This window comes from Narcine bancroftii, chromosome 2, assembly GCF_036971445.1.
Source record: "Narcine bancroftii isolate sNarBan1 chromosome 2, sNarBan1.hap1, whole genome shotgun sequence".
In the NCBI taxonomy this organism is placed as follows: Eukaryota; Metazoa; Chordata; class Chondrichthyes; order Torpediniformes; family Narcinidae; genus Narcine; species Narcine bancroftii.
In genome coordinates, this window is record NC_091470.1 from 41,137,396 (window position 1) to 41,157,971 (window position 20,576).

The window sequence follows — 20,576 nt, forward strand, 5'->3', positions numbered from 1 at the left end:
TTTGAATGAATATCCAAGGAGCTGCATAGCATGATGTCCACACTTGAGTGGGAGGAAGGAGAGAGGGACCGCCAGCGTGCAGAGGTGACTCTGGAGCAGGAGAGAGCGCTGCTCAGGGAGCTGAAGAAGGAATTCGTCCATCGTTATTGAATGAAGATCTACCGGGACCAATGCCTGAAGAGGGCGCACAAAATCAGTGAACCGGAGTGGACTCAAAAGGCCTGTTTCCGCTCCGTAAATGGTTATATGGTTATGTGTATGTCATAATATCCGAGCAGATCGAGAGGTTGCATCTCATTCTCGAAGAATTATGAACGGGATGAAAACTCAAGATACTTTTTGAATTTAACTTAATTCGTCTTATTTCTTATATCTTTTTGAAATTGAATATATCATTATACAGTATGTTTTGTTTATTCATCATTATGAAAACCTCAATGTGTAGTTATGCAGAATGCTGGTCTATTTTATCAATGAATTAAAGATACAACTACAAAGTTTGGTTTATTGGATTGATAAGATATGGAATTTCATCACTTATGTTTCCTTGAAGACGACACGTTTTGAAATTGGGAAATACTAGAACTTGGAAAGTGTCAACTCTATAGGTACATAGTCAATAAAGTTTGAAATTAGAGGGAAAGCCATGGTTGAAATTTTTAAAAATATTTACACCTCTGACCCACTCTGGAAAATTTCAGGGAGTCCAGGAGATGCAGTAAAGTGAAGTTGAGCTTCTGATTGGATTTGGACTATTCTCATGGGCTAACATTCCTGTTCCTTATAGATGCACACAGCTGACATGATTTCAAGAATAAATTGTTGACGAAGAATGAATTATTTGAGGTATGGCAGATTGAGGATAGTATTTTCGGCACTAATCCAGAATCTCCTGATCCTTAAAGAGTTTACAAGTTAAAAGAAGGTGTGACAAAAGGCGATGCGACACGAAAGGATAAAAAGAAAAGTCGGGTCGATCTCCCAATGAACCCGAAACCAGGGCTTTGTATCTTTTATCTTTGCGACTGTTTGACCTGCTGAGTTTCTCCAGCATCGTGTTAACAGGAACAAATCCAAACCGGTTGGATATTTTAAGTCTATGCCTGGAATAAGATAGATAAATGGGAACTAATTTCTTGGTGAGTGATTCCTGATTGGGCAATAACGACAATGGCAGGCCCCTCGCCCCAGCAGCGCTCGCCGGTGCCTTTTGAGTCGTCCCTCTTGCCGTAGCGGTGCCTTCCACTGTCGCTGCTTGTCGTGCGTGGCCAAGAAGGTCAAGTGAATCCCTGGCATTCGCCGACCCAAGGTTGGAGCACATCGCGTGGCCGAGAGGGAATGGCAGAGGCCGAAATGAACTGGGTGGCAGAGGAGAGGAGTGGCCACTGTGCCGTTCTGGACGGATGCTCTCTGTATGTTTGGGGTGGTTACGTGGTAAGTGGGCCAGCCGAGAGGCGGAGGCCAGCCGAAGCCTTGCCCAGCGCGTCCTGCCTGCTTTGGCCCCTCACCCTCACCCACCTTAAGTTTTGACAGCAAGGCAGTGCTTGACAGGGCGGGAAGCCGAACTATTCCATCAGGTTGGACAGTCGAGGCCAGTGACATCCTAAATTAGTGCTGCTGGATAAATAGGATCTAATTAGTGCTGCTGGATAATTATTTCGAGGCCCACGGTGACATGCCTGGAGGGCAGTGGATCATTTGGAATGTAATGGTGTGTAGAGAAGAAAAATAAGGACGTTCGAAGTAAGTGATTTAGAAGCCGAAAGAACGGCGCGAAATTAGTTGAGAAATCAATAAAAAGAAAGTCGAGCACTTTCAGGTTTAAAATTTGATTTTCGCTAACTTGATAGTTTTGCTTAATTTAGCATTCTTTGTATTATGTATTTGAGAAATTAGGAGGAATATAACTAATGGCACTTTGAAATGATTAACTTTTAATACTGGTTAAAATATTAATTAAGAAATGGAAGCAGGATTAGACTATCTGATCCTTTTTGAATCTCTTCCATAGTTGATCCACATCTTGGCTAACTTTCTCTCCCACTCCATTGTTGATTCCCAAAATATCCAGAAGTCTCTTTATCTGATTTGAATAAGGTTTATGACTGAACCTCACAGCCCTCTCCTGTAGTGAATTACAAATGTTTACCAGCCTCTGAGTCAAGAAATTTATACCCATTCCAGTCCTAAATGGCCTATCCTTGATTTTGACACTCTATCCTCTGCTCTGGACTCCTCAGCTTGGGAAACATCCTTCATTGTACTTTCAGCTCTCTGAGATTGGGCATCATTGAAATTGCCTTTCATTTTTCTAAATTCAAGAAAATACAGGCTTTGTTTCCTTAATCTCTTCTATGCCAAACTCACCACCTCAGGAACAAGTTTGACAAATCTTCCTTGCACTGCCTATCATAGTAATGCTCTGATGAAATGGGCCCTTTGGCCCAACATATCCACCTGCATGGCAAGTTGATCCTTTTATTTGGTCAGGAGGTCAAAACTTCACTGTGCCTTGGTTTTTCTGAATTATTTGGTTCTGCTGAATCAGTTGCAGTAATTCATTATATCCCTGTGTTCAAATCCTCTTGTAACCATACTGTTCCCCTGGAATTTAAATATGCTTACCCTCTCCACCTCTGATCCTCCAGTGATCACAAGATCTTACACCTCTGGTCTTCTCCTTCTGATCCTTGCCTTGGTGACATTGAGTGTAAGGTTGTTGTTAGTACATCATCCTGCCAACTTTTCAGTATGCTGACTCATTGCCCCTCTTATACAACTCACTACTGTGGTATTGCATCGTCAGCAAATTTGTAGATGCTGTTATTGTCATACTGAGTCATAGGTGTAAAGTGAGTAGACCCCTGTGGTGCAATGGGGACTGTGGAGGCGATGTTTTTACCAATCCTCATTGATTGTAGTCTGAAGGTGAGGAAATGAAGGATCTAATTACACAGTGGGGTATTGAGGACCAGATCTTGGAGTTTGGTGATCAAATTTGAGGAGATAATGGTTTTGAATGCCAAACTGCAATTGATAAAGAGTATCCTGATGTTTGCATCTTTGTTGTCCAGGTGCTCCAGGGCTTTGTGTAGAGCAGTGGTTCTCAAGCTTTTATTTTTCCCCACTCATTTTAAGTATTTCCTATGCCATCGGTGCTCTGTGATTAGTAAGGGATTGCTTACGGTGGTATGTAGATGGAAAGAAAAAATTTGAAAACCACTGTTTTAATCGTACCTAATTGACTAGTTATGTGGACAGTTTCATAACTCCAAAGGAAATGGGCCAATGAGAATTTTTCTCAAGCAGAATATACCACCTTAACCAATCCCTTACCAATCACAGAACACCGATGGCATATGGATTACTTAAAGTGGTATGTGAGTGGAAAGAAAGAGGTTGAGAACCACAGATCTGTGTTCTCAACACGCTCACTTAACTTGCCCATATCCACTTGAAGCCTTTTTACATCCTTCTCCTGACTTGCAGACCCACTTTATTGCCAACAAACTATAAGGAGTTTGTACGTTCTCCCCATGTCTGTGTGGGTTTCCACTGGGTGCTCTGGTTTCCTCCCACCCTTCAAAACGTACTGGGGTTTGTAGGTTTATTGGGTGAATTTAGGCAGCATGAGCTTGTGGGCTGAAAGGGCCAGTTACCATCCTGTATGGTTTTTTCTTAAATAGTAGAAATTTGACATTTGGTCATTTGTGTAGATTGAATAACTGGTGGGTAAGCGTCAGTTCCTCTGAATCTGCAATGTTCTCAACCTACTAACCTAACCTAAGAAAAAAATCAAATTTCTTAGCTGAACTTCCATATGCTTTGATCTTGTTTACTTAATCTGGTTATTCTGGGCATTATGAAAAGCCTTCTAAAATCACACCACATATTGTCTGTCCCATGTCACACCTAAACAGTGAATTATTAACTTTTTTATTCATATTAATGTTCAATCCTGTTTTTTTTTAGGTGTTCTGCTGTTTAAAATCTTAATTATAGATTCTGGCATTCCCCGATTACTGATATTTGGTTATTTGGTTCCTTCTTTCTTCTTCTGTTCCATCCTTTCTGAAATAATAGTGATTTTTTTTGTAACTATTTCAGAATTCATAGCATTTTATGAAAGATAATCAATACATTTACTATTTGTATAACTTGAGATTTATCTATTTTTAGTATGATTAACTGCTCCAATACATTTTTTTAACCATGACTAATTTCCTTCAGTTCTTCATTCTTGTTAGACTTTGTATTTTTGGAAGTTTTTCCCCTCCTTGAAGATGAACAAAATATTTGTTTAATTTCTTTACCAGTTCATTATAGCCATATTAAACTTTCTTCCCTCTACAAGGGCCAGTAATATTGAACAGTGCAGGGTAGGAACAGGCCATTTGGCCCAAAAAGCCTAAGTTAACCTAATCCTAGCTGCAGCCACAAACTCTGTTTTCCTCCTTTTCCTGCATGTTAATGTGCCAGTTTGTGTATCTCAAATGTCACTATCGTCTCTGCTTTGACCATCTTCCCTGGTAGAGCGTTCAAGGTACCCACCATTCTGTGTAAATTTTTTAAAAATGCCTTGTGCATCTCCTTTAAAATTTCTTTCGCTATTCTATAGGCTATGCCCTCTACACATAAACACTTTGTCCATTAACCTATTACCTCTCAGCCCTTCTTCTTCACCCCGCCCCCCCCCCCCCATACTTGATTCCATATACTAAAGTAGGAAGGCATTTTAATCGTGTCTGGACTCAAAATGTTGACTGAACAGTTTTCTTTTCTTCCATGGATGCTTCCTGACCTGCTGAATCCCTTCAACTTCACTTTGATCACAAACAAAAACTTGTTTATTCAATCATCTTTCCCCTGGAGGTGGGAGAGAATGGCCCATACACTTAACATGGCTCCTTCCCTGATTCAACAAAGCATAGCATTGTTCTACTGTACAGCTTCGGCAATGCACAGAAATTTTGTTACCACTGCTTGACCAATTTCAGATGACCAGTGACTTCTGAATGATCTTGTGCGCTTTGCTGTGCCTCTGTTTGGAATCTGCTGTTTCGAAGCAGACCTTGGTTACAATAGTGATGATTAGAGGGGCAGGCTCTTTAAATCCAGTGACCACATTCCTCCAGGGACCTCCTTGATTTTCCTGTTTGCATAGATGAGGTTAAAGTACATTGTTTATCTTGCACTATACTTTTATAGATCAGTAGTCAAATTCATGTGGGCACTATTTTCCTGTGTCTGTGATTGTACACCTTCATGTCCTTATCAGCATCTAGGATACATAGAAACCTGTCGTTCAATGGTGTTTGTGTATCCTGGATTATTCATATAACTTGGTGCAAATACACATGGAAATGCTGAAAGAATTTGGTTGGTTTCACAGCGCCTATAGGTGGTAAAGATATATGACCGACTTTTCAGGCTTGAGCTTTGGATGTTGTGAGACGGGCAAAATTCCTCCAGCATTTCTGTATGCTTTTACTACAATTACAGTGTCTTCAGACTTTTGTGTAACTTTATGCAGCTACATACAAGGCCATTTTGGTTATATTTGTTTCTCTTTATCTGGAGATTTGAACATCACCTCCATGATCCATTTTAGTTCACTAGATTAAATGGAAAATGATTCAGGTGAGTGTTACTGCTCCAGAGCAGAGTAAAGGCCATACAGCAACAGGGAGAACATCTTGCACCAGACCACTAGGTTCATTCCCACATTTGAGAGGCAGTAGTGTTTCTACACTTCCAATGTCTATTTCACCATGGCTATGAGCCTCTGGTGTGGTTCTGTTGTTAAGAGTATTTGTATAGATCAGCCATTCTCAATGGGGGCCATACAACCCCCTGGCGGACACAGCACATTTTTGTAAAAGTTTTGTTTTTCTCACCTCGCGTAATATAAATATTTTTGACATTTTTTATATAGTCCGTAGGAGAGAAGTACAGAAGAGACTAAAATTTGACTACTTTGCAGAGAAGGGGGTCCATAAACTTTGATTTAAAAAGTTTGAGAATGGCTAGTATAGGTAATCCGGTCAAATTTCCGGTCATTGATCCTCCACGTGATAATTGGAACTAAATACAAATGTGATGTGGTTATCTATTCACTTGGTTGGAGATGAAGATACCTTGAAATGTTTGGTGTGACTATAGGTTTCCTCATTAGACTATGTTTAAACATGAATGATGGAGGTTTTCTTGGATATAGGCAGAAAATATGATATGAACTGAAGAGGTTGCCAACAGAATCCAGTCATGAACACAGTGTAATTATGTTATGGATTCCAATTTCTTACCTTGAGATGGAGGAAAATCACTTGCGAAACAACTAAAGATGATTAGATTAGACTCTGCCCTGAGGAACTTCATCAACAATGTCCTGGATCTGATTAAGCCTAATTTTCTCCAAATTTAAAAAGAACATAATGTCTAATACCCATTGTCTGTGAATGGGTAGGAACTCCTCTTTCCATTTTAACAATATTGCTCTTCTTGTTAGTAATGTAAAGAAGGCTAAAATCTGTCTTTGATTAGAGGATAGTTTTATGTTTATGACTCTGGAAAAGCCAAACATTGCAATTACTGGACATGGATTCAAATTAATCCCAAAAATGGTCAAAAAAGTTATTTAAAATATCAGACCAATATTTTTGCAATTTCTTTGGCTTGGCTTCGCGGACGAAGATTTATGGAGGGGGTAAAAGTCCACGTCAGCTGCAGGCTCGTTTGTGGCTGACAAGTCCGATGCGGGACAGGCAGACACGGTTGCAGTGGCTGCAGGGGAAAATTGGTTGGTTGGGGTTGGGTGTTGGGTTTTTCCTCCTTTGCCTTTTGTCAGTGAGGTGGGCTCTGCGGTCTTCTTCAAAGGAGGTTGCTGCCCGCTGAACTGTGAGGCGCCAAGATGCACGGTTTGAGGCGATATCAGCCCACTGGCGGTGGTCAATGTGGCAGGCATCAAGAGATTTCTTTAGGCAGTCCTTGTACCTTTTCTTTGGTGCACCTCTGTCACGGTGGCCAGTGGAGAGCTCGCCATATAACACAATCTTGGGAAGGCGATGGTCCTCCATTCTGGAGACGTGACCCACCCAGCGCAGCTGGATCTTCAGCAGCGTGGACTCGATGCTGTCGACCTCTGCCATCTTGAGTACTTCGACGTTAGGGATGAAAGCGCTCCAATGGATGTTGAGGATGGAGCGGAGACAACGCTGGTGGAAGCGTTCTAGGAGCCGTAGGTGATGCCGGTAGAGGACCCATGATTCGGAGCCGAACAGGAGTGTGGGTATGACAATGGCTCTGTATACGCTTATCTTTGTGAGGTTTTTCAGTTGGTTGTTTTTCCAGACTCTTTTGTGTAGTCTTCCAAAGGCGCTATTTAGGACATGACCAAAACATGTGTATTAAAGAAGCATTGTAAATTTTATATTTATCACTGTGTTTGTTGATATCTGGATAAATTCAAGCAAGTTTAACTTTGGCAAATGTATTCATTGTACCACTTTGAACTGAATCAGAATGTCCCTAGCACACAATGATGAGTCATAAATCAATCCCAAAATTGTCGTCCAATCTTTGTCAGAAAAAGGGATATTAAGATCATTCTCCCATTCAGTTTTAATTCCAATGATCAAAATTGTTTTCAAATTCAATAATTTATAATATAGGGCAGATATTATACCTTTATGAGCAAATTATAATTCAAAAAGTTCATCAATAAAATTTGGATCTGGAAGAATTTGAAATGTTGAAAGCTTGGAATGAGCCTATATTTTAGCTCAACTCCTGAAGTCATTATTGATATCTTACAGCATATTCTTAATTGTTCTATTACTCGCCATGCTGAAAGGCACAATTTTAAAAAAAAAAGATCATCCTTATTTCGAAATAACAATGTCCTGCCTCACCCTGTCTCTATAACTTTCTCCATGAGTATAATTTCCAAATCTATGCTCCAATTCGGTCCTCTTCTGTATATTGGACTTTAATCAATTGCATCAGATTTTAATGCCAGAATCTCTCTGTACGATTCCCTTCCCAAATCTCCACCTTTTAAAATGCACAATTAAAATGGTCACATTTGATTAAGCCTCTGGTCACGGAGCTAATTTTTCTATCTCTAGTTTATAGCAAAATAAATCTGACAACACTTTTATAATGTATAATTTGTGGGGATCCATTGTGTTAAAGATTCAATATAAACATTATTATTAAACAACTTTGAACAATTGGATAGTTATAAGCACTTTAATTTTCTTTACTAGTCTTGCGTGGCATACTAAGTTGGCACTGTAAACTAGATTTAGTGGGGTTTACAATGCTACCTCATTATTTGTAGTGAATATGGAGAATTATCATGAGAGATTGGGGATTGTTATTTAGTTTCCATGTTACTTATAGACCCTGCAACCTTATGCATCTCATGTAACCTGACAGAACTAGTATTTAGATGATACTGTGACAGATTATGTTGTGTTTGTATTGTATATATGTATATAGATATCTTGGATGAGCCCCCAAAAATGTTACGAGCCCAGAGGACCCCAAAACCCAGCAGCAATAGATATTCTCCAAGACAAATGGTTACTTAAACAAAAGTTGTTTTTAATTATCTTTAAACATGAAAACAGAATCACACTTTAACTTATCGCTATTGACTTAACTAACTTAATTTAACTCTCTTCTAATTCTAAGTGCGTGTGTGGGGGGGCCGGGGGTGGGTGGGGGCATGTGTGGGGGGGCCGGGGGTGGGTGGGGGCACGGGAGCGCGTGCGCGGGAGTGCGTGTATATGTAGTGCATGTGTGTGTGTGTAAGTTAAGAAAGGTTCTTTTACAGTCCCATCTCACTTCTCATTCCTTCAAGTTCACTGGTTGCAGGCAATTCTTAGACTGTGCATAGAATTTAACATTTATAAAGTTCACCAGACTTTGCTGCTTGAAAGGTAAATGGTTGCCACTCAGGAGGTTCTTGTTGGTTTTCAGAAAGAGATTTGTTGTTCGCTAGACACCCACAACTGATTTCTTTTTTAATCAGCCACTTCAGTGTCTTGCCAAAGAAACCTGCCCCCTCAGGGTTCTCCAGATGATAACCTCTTTTTTTCAGGTCACCACAGAGTTTATTTTTGTTTCTCTTAATTCAAGTGAAACATTAGACAGCCAGTCCTCTCCTCATGTATGAACCACAAGGGCTTTGACCAGGCTGAACTAAGAACTCACAACCCATCTTCCAAATGGGGTTTTACACAAGCTTGCCAGCTTGTCCTGTTCCAGTCCCAGCTGCTGCTGCTGACTGTAAAACTGCAGAACTGCTCTCTCACTGGCATCCACTGCTAAAGAAAATGGTCTTTCAAAATCCGGAGATTTTAACACAGAGTAATCTCCTTTAAATTTTCCAAAGCTGACTGACAAATTTTAGTCCACACAAATTTCTTCCCTTTCTTCAAAAGATTGGTTAAAGGAAGTGCAACCTCAGCAACGTTTCCTATAATATCCTGCCATTCCTAAAAACCTTCTCTCTGCTTTATTGCCTTTGGGAATAGGAAACTCAGAAATTGCCTTCATCTTAGCTTGAATAGGTGCAACTTTGCCATGACCAACTACATGACCCAAGTATGTTACAGTGGCATTTGCAAATAGACTTTTTGCTAAATTAACAGTTAAGTTAGCTTTGGATAATCTTGCAAACAATTTGTCCAATTCCCTTAGATGTTCTCTCCATGTGTCAATTTTTATAACCAAGTCATCAATATAAGCATCTGTATGTGTTAAACCTTGGATTACCAAATTAATCATCCTTTGGAATGTTGCAGGGGCATTTTTCATGCCAAAAGGTAACACATTATACTCCTATAAACCGGATGGAGTTACAAAAGCTGAAATATTCTTTCCTCTCTCAGTTAGAGGCACACACCAGTAACCCTTCAACAAGTCCAACTTAATAAGAAATTTAGCTTTCCCAATCTTATCAATACAGTCATCTATTCTTGGAATAGGTTAAGTATCTGTTTTAGTTACTGAATTAACCTTCCTGTAATCTGTACAGAACCTAACAGTTCCATCTAGTTTTGGTACTAGAATACAAGGATAACTCCAATCTGAGTTTGAAGGTCTAATAATATCATTCCTCAACATATATTCCACCTCCTGATCCATGATTTTACTTCTCTAAATGTTTATTCTAGATGTGTGTTTTATGGGACTTGCTTCTCCTACATCCACATCATAATAAATCACTGATGTCCTTTTTGGTACATCAGGAAACAAATTTGTATATTTCAAAATTAATTATTTCAACTGCATCTGTTCTTGTGGCTTAAGATGGACTAACTTTTCCTCCAAATCTTCCAAAATTGCTGAGTTAGACATGTGCACAGGAACCATGGTTTCTTTAAAGTTACCCTCTCAAGATTCTGTTTCCATAATCTTATGATCCATAAATTCCTCATCCATGTCAACAACTAACACCTCTGATACAGATTGTTCTCCACTACCTTTATCCTCTAAAGTTTCAACATGTTTATGTGACAAACCTGAGTTTTATTCCTTCGATCTGGAGTGTTAACAAATTAGTTAACATCATTCAATTTTAACTACGTATGGTCCAGAAAATGTAGCTTTAAAAGGATTGTCATGAGTTGGAAACAAAATCAAAACTTCCTTTCTTAAAATTTCTCACTTGAGCTTTCCTGTCAAATAAAAGCTTCATTTTACCCTGAGCCATTTCTGTATTTTCTTGAGCCAAAGTCCACACTTTTTGTTACCCATCTTTAAATTTAGAAACATAAATCAGCAAGTCCAACTGCACATCCTCATTGACCCACTGTTCTTTTATTAACATTAAAAGTCATCTAACCTGATGTTCAACCACAATTTCAAAAGGGCTGATGATACCTAATGAATCCTGCACAGCCTCCCTTGCCGCAAATAACAGTAAATGAATACCTTCGTCCCAATCTTTTCCATTCTCCAGACAATAAATCTTCATCATATTTTTAAGAGTAGAATTAAATCTTTCCAAAGCTCCCTGAATTTCAGGATGGTATGCAGATGAAGTGATCTGCTTTATTCCCAACTCATAAATCAACTGCTGAAACAACCCAGACATAAAGTTAGATCCTTGATCACTCTGGATCTCTTTAGGTAATCCAAAAACTGTGAAAAATCTTTCCAGAACCTTTACCACCGCTTGGGCTTTAATATTCCTTAATGATATAGCCTCTGGAAATCTCGATGCTGTACACATAATTGTTAATATGTACTGATTCCCAGACAGTTTTAGGCAGGGGAAATCCACAATAATCCGAGTGAAAGGTTCCCCATTTCAATGGAGCTACTGGTTAGGTTTCCCCACAACCTGACAAAAGTGACATCTCCGCCACCAATTTACAACATCCTTCCTCAAACCAGGCTAGAAGAATTGTCTCAAAATCTTATTCATGATTTTCTTTACACCAAGATGACGACCCAAAGGTGTACTTGTGGGCTAGATTTAAAATTTCATTTCGGTAATTTCTAGGAATGACCACCTGATGAATCACCCTCCACTCTTCATTAGCAGGAATAGCAAGAGGTCTCCATTTCCTCATCAACAATTCACCCTTTAAGAAATATCCACAGGTCAGTAAGATCTGTATCTGTTGATCTGTTGCTGAATTAACTCTTTCCTTGACAAAGAGAAATCCTTACTCTCACAATTACTCTGCTCTTTCAAAACTATTTCAGAAACACTGGACAAGTCTCTATCAACTAGACCTTCCTCAGCTCTCATCATTTTCTTAGACAAATACCTTGTAACAGCACATGCAGGATATATCTCACAATTCTCTTCAACCTTACTACACCTATCGAGACACCCTGCTTGGGTAACTTTGAAATTACTCCTACTACAACAAGTCCTTTAATTCTGAATTCAGCACTATGTTGTGAAGTGATATGGTCTCTACCTCACCTCCAACACCTTTAACCAAAATTGTCTCTCCTGTGTCAGTCTTCTGATCAAGAGATAAAACATTTTCCAACAACAGTGACTAAGCAGCCCCAGTATCTCTAAGAATTTTAACTGGAACCTGTGATTCTCCCTCCTTTACTGAAACTAAGCCTTCTGACACAAGGTTTGAAAACATCCATGACACCCTTACCAGGTTTGGAACATATGCTCTCCTTAAATTCATTTCTTGGAATACATGCTTCTGGTAAAACCTCCTTTTCTCTTTTTCAATACTAGACAATTCGCAATAACAGGTTTATTACAAAAATGACATACAAATCCAGAAGTTCTGTCTTTTCCCACCTTCATCTTTTCTCTTAAGATTCTCCTCCGTTTCTCAGTTTCCTCTGCCTCGTGTATCCTCTGTTTTTCAGCCTCTTCTCTTTGTTTTTCAATTTGGTCTGCCTCATATTGTTGTCTCTGCAACTCAAAATTCAGTTTCTCTCTTTCCTCTTCCACCCTCAGTTTCTCCAACTCTAATTGCAATTCAAAAGATCTATCCTCTGGAAAATTATCTAAGTCTTTCTCAACAAATTTTCCCTCACCTATATAATATTTCACTATAATCCTCTGTATTTGTATTTTCCTCATCCAATGCTTGACTTCAGTCAGCTTAATGCCTTAGAAATAACCATCAGTTCCTCTTTTCTCTTGCTCTGCAGCGCTGCAGGTGATGGTTGTGACAAAAATGCATCAACACCCATTGCTGCTGTTTTTCCACACACAAGCTTTAAATTAGCTAGAAAAAAACCCAGTTAATTAATAAATCACAAAAACTACAATTTTCAATCCAAAAGGATGAGCCCCAAAAACCTATCTATATACAATACAAGCACAACATAATCTGTCACATTACCTATATAAGGGGTTTAAAACGTTCTTTTTGCATGGTTGTCAGAATTTATTGGATAGAGCAGGTGGGGCAACATACTGCCCATGATTGAAATTTAACCGGCCTGCAACCCACTGCAAAAATACCACATGCATCTGGTCCGCAGATACAAGTAGTGCAAAATAAAACCTGAAAAAATTGCAAAATAGAAACATTTAATTAAATGTCGAAAAATAGATGTGGAACTGAAAAGCACCAACGATATCGCTACCTTAATATTTTTTTAAAAATGAATAAATATCAAATACCCAAAAAGTTAATAGGTGTCACCCTGAGGCAATCACAGAATCATGGCTGTGCCCAGCAGTTAATTTCAGGACCTGAATTGTTGCATAGTACTTATTCTTCATCAGAACTCGTTTTCTCTTTGTTTTTTGTTGTACTGGAAATCGAGCCAAGGTGAGTTAGTTTTCAGTTTTTAAATTTCTGTTTACTCAGTTTATATCAGTTTTTTTAAATTCAGTTAATTATGTATTTGATTTTATTGTACAACTCTGATTATCCCGAAATCGGATTCTCTGAAATCCTAATTTATCCAAATTTTTTCAGATCCGAATTGACTTCACAGGTTGAAAAAAAATTCACCTGACATGAAATTAGAACGATTGTCCTTGTTTCAGGCAACTCCCTCTCCTCTCTCTTTGCATTTCTTTTTTACATTCCCCTATTGATTTTTCTCTCCAACCCTTCCTCTCAAACTGCATGCCACTGTCTCCCAGCAACGTCATCAAGGAGAGCGGCCTCCCGGGCAGGTGCTCAGCAGCGTTACCTCCCTCCCTCCCTCCCTCTCCCTTTCCTTCCCTCTCTTCCCTTCCCTCCCTCCATCCTTGGCACAACAGAGCTCCTGAAGCCGAACCCTCCCTTCGGCCTACTACCATACATGTATGTTGGACTCCCTGGTGTGCATGTGTAGTAGGTTTAAGGGAGGATTTGGACTCTAGAGTCAGGAGCTCTGGTGACTGGAGAGGCAGGAGCCAGCTGACTTGTGAGTGTTCCACCAACCTGTGAAGTCTCCCTGGGGATCGGTGGCAGCGGTTGGTCCATGTTAGGGTTGGCGGCGGTCATCATTTTTTGGGTGAGAATTAAACATTATTTTAATGATTTTAAAAATGTCTTCCTTGTTGTTTAAATATTGATACAAGGGATTTGCTGTTGCTACTGGGCTGTTTTTTTAAAATGACCAGTTCTCCAAAAAAAAGTTTATCCGACATAGGCCTGGTCCCGACCATTTCAGATAATTGGAGTTGTACTGTATTGGTTTTATATTCCATTTTAAGAGACATCGTCCGAGTGAAACTCTAGTCGCATCCTCTCATTTACACTCAATGCTGGAATGAGTTTTAAACTTTATTTTTATTTATACATTTTATTTATTCATCATGTGTTTTTTTTGTATTGCAATTCACTACAAGTTTTAGTATTTATTTTCTTTAGTGCAGCCCTTTGTTCAACCACTGACACACCATCCAGCCCACGCATTGCCCGCCTCTGGCATAGAGGGATTGAATTTAGGGCCAGAGGTTATGTGACAACTGTACAAAGTACTGGTGAAGCTGCATCTGGAGTACTGCATGCAATTCTGGACTCCATGCTTGAGGAAGGATGTACTGGCTTTGGAGGCGGTGCAGAGAAAGTTCACAAAATTGATTCCAGTGATGAGTGGGTTAGCCTATGAGGAGAGCTTGAGTCATTTGGGGCTGCAATCACTTAAATTTAGAAGAATGAGAGGGGATCGTATAGAAACATTTAAAATTATGTGAAAAGGATAGAAGTAGGTAAGTTGTTTCCATTGATGGGGAGACCAGAACTAGGGGACAAAGTCTCAAGATTCAGGGTGGTAGATTTAGGATGGAGATGAGGAAGAACTGCTTTTCCTTGAGGGTGGTGAACCTGTGGAATTCGCTGCCCATTGAAGTAATTCTTCTGGCTTCTGCCTGGTAGCCAGTCTGGCAGAAACCTCATTGAGAGCCTGCACATATAAACTGTCTAACTTGGAGATAGCAGAGCCAAAATTTTCACATCCTTCTATATTATTCAAAAATGTTGCAACTCACACAGCCTAATAGTGTTCTGTACTTGCTCGATATCTTGACCTCATAGTCGTCAATGTAGTTCATGAAAATCTTACGCTAGTGTTGCCACTCCTTGGCAGCTGTTGGTGAGCTGGGATCGATGTCTAAGTACTTGGGCCTCCATACCGTCTCCATCCTTGACAGTTGAGTAAATTGTTGTGAGAATGAAAAACGAAGGCTCCTTTTCAAGCGTTACTCAACTTAATTATAGTTACAGTTAGAATTTAAAAGGTGTGAGGCAGCAGCTGGAAGCTGATTGGAGGAAGAACAATTAAGTCTTTGTAATATTACATCTTTGTAATATTACATTTTATTAATGTCAATGTATTAAGACTGTAGAGCCCACTGCTACAAAGAAACACACAGTGTGGCAGATTAAGCTCACTTTATTAGGTCTGGAAAGGCTACTTTTATACTGTTCAAGTTCCCGCCATTTTTGCTGATTGACTGAGTAAGCCATATGAACAACAGTAGCGGGCGGGAACATCCATGCATATGAATACCCTTCTTCCTCAGCCTGTTGCTGCTGAGTTGCTTGACCAATGCCATTTTAGGGCTGTTGGTCTGATGCTGCCCCAGCTTCTACCTTTGCCGGTTCATTGTCCTGGGAGTTGCTTTGGCGATCTCCGTCCGCGTCTGCTGCCGTGCGATGTGCCGGCCCGATCTCCACAATTGAGGGCCGCCACAACTGAAGCATTTCCCTTTTATCCAACCTCCCTCCCCTTAACTATAGTTTGTTGCTCTGCCAATTGTCACCTCAGGTTCAGACAGGTGAAGCAAGTGAATTACAAAAAAATTGTGCAATATCACCCCTTCCAGGCATTCATTCCTAATCAGGAATCTCAGCATCAAGAGCAACTCTGGAAGCAGGAGATTTCTCTCTCTCACTCTGTCTTGTATAAAGCTGTTAGTTACTAACACCAGTCTTTCTCAGTAGAAAGTGCAAATCCATCATCAATTGCTTGATCGTCCCGTTCCATCTTCATCCCCTTGCTCTGTCCTGTCCCAACATTAAATACAGATCCAACCTCTTCATATCATGTACATTGGGAGGCCTGGTTTCTTCCACACCCAACTCAGAACCATCCAGGACCATTGTCCCTTTTGCTGCCACAGTTCTCGGGCAACATTAAACCCAAAACCCGATGCACGCTCACCAGGCGCACAAAATTTCAACGGTCGCCGACGGCTCATGCGTCGCCTGTTTCCCTGCATGTTGGCTCGCGTGGCTCCACACTCCTGACGGCTGATTGGGCGAGGCGCTGAAAGGACACCGTTGATTGGTTGCGCGGCACCTTGAGCGCGGGCTGGGCGAGGTGCGCGGCGGCTGAGGTGGGAGGAACTGGTGGAGCAGGTCGGCCGACATTCGGGCAGCGCAAGTAAACGACGACGCGGAGGTTACCGAACAACTAGGCCACGTTAACATGGCTGAAACTCAATATTGGTCACGGAGGATACAGGAAAATCATCACCACGCGGTATTTAACGATGGATTTCTTTTTGTGTGGGGAGGCTATGTGGTAAGTATGACATGACCACATAACGATACCAGTGGCTCCGCGTGGGACCGCTTATTAAAAGATGTCACCATCCAGTTTGCAACCATGCCATTGCTGCCCCGGTGAATGCTGCTGCTGTGTGTGTTCCCTGGTATTTGAGACCCTGTAAAAACAAATTTGCACACTCACTTTTGACACTGAACAATCGAAATGCACAGGTAAAGAGAGTTAATTACCTGGTGACACCAATGAAGTCCTCGAAATTGTGTGAAACTCGATCAGCATGGGCGTTGATTTGTCTCGGTGAAAATTAAACCATTTGAACTGTGCAGGCTTTGCTTGAAAGATGGACATCGATTCACGAATTATCTGCTGGCTTGTGTGGTTTGCACCCTTTGGGGGTAAAGTTCCATTGCAAAATCATACCAAGCAAGTTTATTCGTTGATGGATGAGAAAAATGAAAGAACGCCATTTAAAGTGAAAAGAAAGCGAGTTGCAATGTTGAACGAGGAGGAATCATAAGTTCAGTTGTTATATATCTTTGGGGGTAAAGTTCCATTGCAAAATCATACCAAGCAAGTTTATTCGTTGATGGATGAGAAAAATGAAAGAACCCCATTTAAAGTGAAAAGAAAGCGAGTTGCAATGTTGAACGAGGAGGAATCATAAGTTCAGTTGTTATATAACTTTGGGGGTAAAGTTCCATTGCAAAATCATACCAAGCAAGTTTATTCGTTGATGGATGAGAAAAATGAAAGAACCCCATTTAAAGTGAAAAGAAAGCGAGTTGCAATTTGAACGAGGAATCATAAGTTCAGTTGTTATATAACTGAATCAGTAATAAATCATGAACGATAACAGGATTTATTTTCTATTGGACATTGAACTGGAAAATGTATTTAATCATGTCCAATGAAAGCAGTTGAATCTCTATGATGTCATGAAAGGGCACTTGTTACAGCGACCTTCTTAACTAACGTAAAGTTTGCAGGGAAGTCTTTTCATCTGGACGTTGCAATTCCTTGTGTAAAGTGGTTATTAAAAGGCTTGACTTTCACATCCACGACCAGTTAAGTTCCTGATGGCCCCCCTGATGAGAGTACCTTATAACAACTGCATCATATCCGTATTTTAGAGGATCAGCAAATAATTATTTGCACATCAATTTGAGGGTTGAACCTGAACAGGCTAATATCCGAGTGGGCAGATTTGCTACAGCTGTTGGGAAGGGTTTTAACTAATTTGATGTAGGGGGACGGACCTAAATGATTGGGCAGTGAATAGGCCAGAAGATGCTCAAGTCGATACACTGTGTAGCAAGATTGTGAGAAAAATAGGCAGTCAATAGAGAAAAAGTATAAGATTAAGGATTTAACTTTGGAAACAAAATTGAAAAGGGCGATGAATACGGTATTGTAGGTCTTGTATTTAAATTCCTGCAGTATAAGAAGTAAAGTTGATGATCTAGGAGCACAACTGGAAGTTGGCATGTATGACATTGTGACCACCACCAAGTCATGATGACCACAACTGGGAGCTAAATATCCATAGAGACACAGTGTATTGGAAGAAATTTAAATTCAATCATTGGGGGGGGAGGAGACATTGGATCAGATGATATAGAATCCCTGTCAGTAGAATTAAGAAACTGTGAGGGTAAAAAGACCGTGATGGGAGTTTTACACAGGTCTCCAAACAGTAGTCAGAGGGAGATAGAGAAGGCATGCTAACATGGCAATGTTACAATAGCCATGGGGTATTTCAATATGAAGGTTGATTGGGAAAACTAGGTTGGTGCAGAATCCCAAGAGAAGAAACTTATTGAATGCCTTCAGGATTTCTTCTTAGAACAGCTTGTAGCTGAGATGACCAGGGAAATGGGAACCCTTAGTGATCATAATATGATAGAATTCACCATACAGTTTGAGAGAGAGAAACTAAAGTCTGAGGTGTACATATACTAGTGGTATAACAAGAATTACAGAGTATGAGAGGATGAAATGGCCAAAATTAATTGGAAATGTACACTAGCAGGGAGAGCAGCAATGGCTGGAGTTACTGTGAGAAATAGGACGATGCAGGATGGGTATATTCCAAAAAAATAAGGAATATTTGAATGGAAGAATGACACAATTGTGGCTGACAAGAGAAGTAAAAGCAAAAGATTCTGTAGTGGGAAGATAGAGGTTTGGGAAGCTTTTAAAAGCATACAGAAGGCAACTAAGAAGGCCATTAAGGATAAGATGAACTTTGAAAGGAGGCTAGCAAATAATATCAAAAAGGATACTAAAGGTTTTTTTTAAGTATATGAAGAGTTTAAAAAGGAGGGGGGGGAGCAAGAGTAGATAGGTTTGAAAGAAAATGATGCTGGAGAAATTGTAATGGGAGGCCAGGAGATGGCAGAGGAACTGATTGAATATTTTGCATCAGTCTTCACTGTGGAAGACATTAGCAGTATATTGGACTTTCAAGGGTATCAGGGAAGAGAGATGAGTACAGTCACGATTACTAGAGAAAAGATGTTTGGGAAGCTGAAAGGTCTAAGGATAGGTAGGTTTCTTGGACTGGATGGAATATATCCTCGAGTTCTGCAAGAAGTAGCTATGGAGATTGTGGAGACATTAATAATAATCTTCCAAGAACCAATAGATTCTGGAGGGCTGGAAAATTGCAAAGGTCACTCTGCTATTAAAAAGAGAGGGAGGCAGCAGAATGGAAATTATAAATATGTTAGCCAAACATCAGTGGTTGAGAAGTGTTGGAATCTATTGTCAAGGATGAGGTTACTGGAGGTGCATTTCAAGATAGGCCAGTCAGCATGGCTTCCTTAAGGGAAAATCTTGCCTGACAAACCAGTATTTTGAGGAAATCAAAAGCAAGCTAAACAAAGGACATGCAGAGTATGTTGAACATTCAAAAGGCCTTCAACAAGGTGCCACACATAGGGCTGCACAAGATGAAAGCCCATGAAATTACAGGAAAGATACTAGCATAGGTAGAGCTGATCGGCAGGAAACAGTGGGAATAAATGGATCCTATTCTGTTTGGCAACAGGTTACCAATAGTGTTCTGCAGGAGTCAATGTTGGAGCCACTTCTTTATATCTTGTATGTTAATAATTTGGATTGTGGAATAAATGGCTTTGTGGCTAAGTTTGCAACTGATACAAAGACAGGTGGAGGAGCAGGTAGTGAGGAGGAAACTGAGAGACTTGGATAAGTTAGGATAGTGATTCTCAACCTTTTTCTTTCCACTCACATTTTTTTCTTTGGCTTGGCTTCGCGGACGAAGATTTATGAAGGGGGTCAAATGTCCACGTCAGCTGCAGGCTCGTTTGTGGCTGACAAGTCCAATGTGGGACAGGCAGACATGGTTGTAGCAGTTGCAGGGTAAAATTTGTTGGTTGGGGTTGGGTGTTGGGTTTTTCCTCCTTTGTCTTTTGTCAGTGAGGTGGGCTCTGCGGTCTTCTTCAAAGGAGGTTGCTGCCCGCCGAACTGTGAGGCGCCAAGATGCACGGTTTGAGGCGATATCAGCCCACTGGCGGTGGTCAATGTGGTAGGCACCAAGAGATTTCTTTAGGCAGTCCTTGTACCTTTTCTTTGGTGCACCTCTGACACGATGGCCAGTGGAGAGCTCGCCATATAACACGATCTTTAAGTAATACCTATGCCATCGGTGCTCTGTGATTAGTAAGGGATTGCTTCAGGTGTATGTGAGTGGAAAGGGAAGGTTGAGAATCACTGCTCTAGGCCCAATTGTTACTGAAAAATCTTGCTTGAGAAAAATTGTCATTGGCTCATTTCCTTTGGAGTTATGAAACTGTGCACATAACGAGTCAATTAGGTATGATTAAAACAATGGTTTTCAAACATTTTCTTTTCACCCACATACCATCTTAAGCAATCTCTTGCTAATTCACAGCACTTATGACATAGGGAATACTTAAAGTGGTATGAGTGGAAAGAGAAAGTTTGAGAACCACTAGGTTAGAAGCGAGGAGGAAACCGAGAGACTTGGATAGGTTAGGAGAATGGGCAAAGAAGTGGCAAATTAAATACATTGTTGGATCATGCACGTAGTCACTTCGATCAATAAATAGTTGCTTGGAGACTAAGCATTTGTG

The 20,576-nt window shown here is 40.3% G+C and overlaps 2 protein-coding genes across 6 annotated transcripts in view; one reads left to right on the plus strand and one right to left on the minus strand.

Moving 5' to 3' along the window:
- Window positions 1-2,734, minus strand: part of pole2 (polymerase (DNA directed), epsilon 2) — a 43,826-nt gene extending 41,092 nt beyond the window's left edge. The window contains exon 1 of the mRNA XM_069916382.1: window positions 2,626-2,734. The gene's annotated coding sequence lies outside the window, so the exon portion shown is untranslated. The remainder of the gene's footprint in view (window positions 1-2,625) is intronic.
- The window catches only part of LOC138753421 (kelch domain-containing protein 1), a 121,277-nt gene continuing 101,675 nt past the window's right edge, over window positions 975-20,576 (plus strand). The window contains exon 1 of one of the 5 annotated variants that reach the window (XM_069916387.1): window positions 975-1,139. In XM_069916387.1, the coding sequence (XP_069772488.1) occupies window positions 1,122-1,139 (18 nt within the window). In that variant the 5' untranslated portion in view covers window positions 975-1,121. Of the gene's footprint in view, window positions 1,140-1,171; window positions 1,435-1,463; window positions 1,744-16,265; window positions 16,474-20,576 lie in introns of those variants that run through there. The other 4 variants (XM_069916384.1, XM_069916392.1, XM_069916391.1 and 1 more) reach the window with 4 other exon arrangements.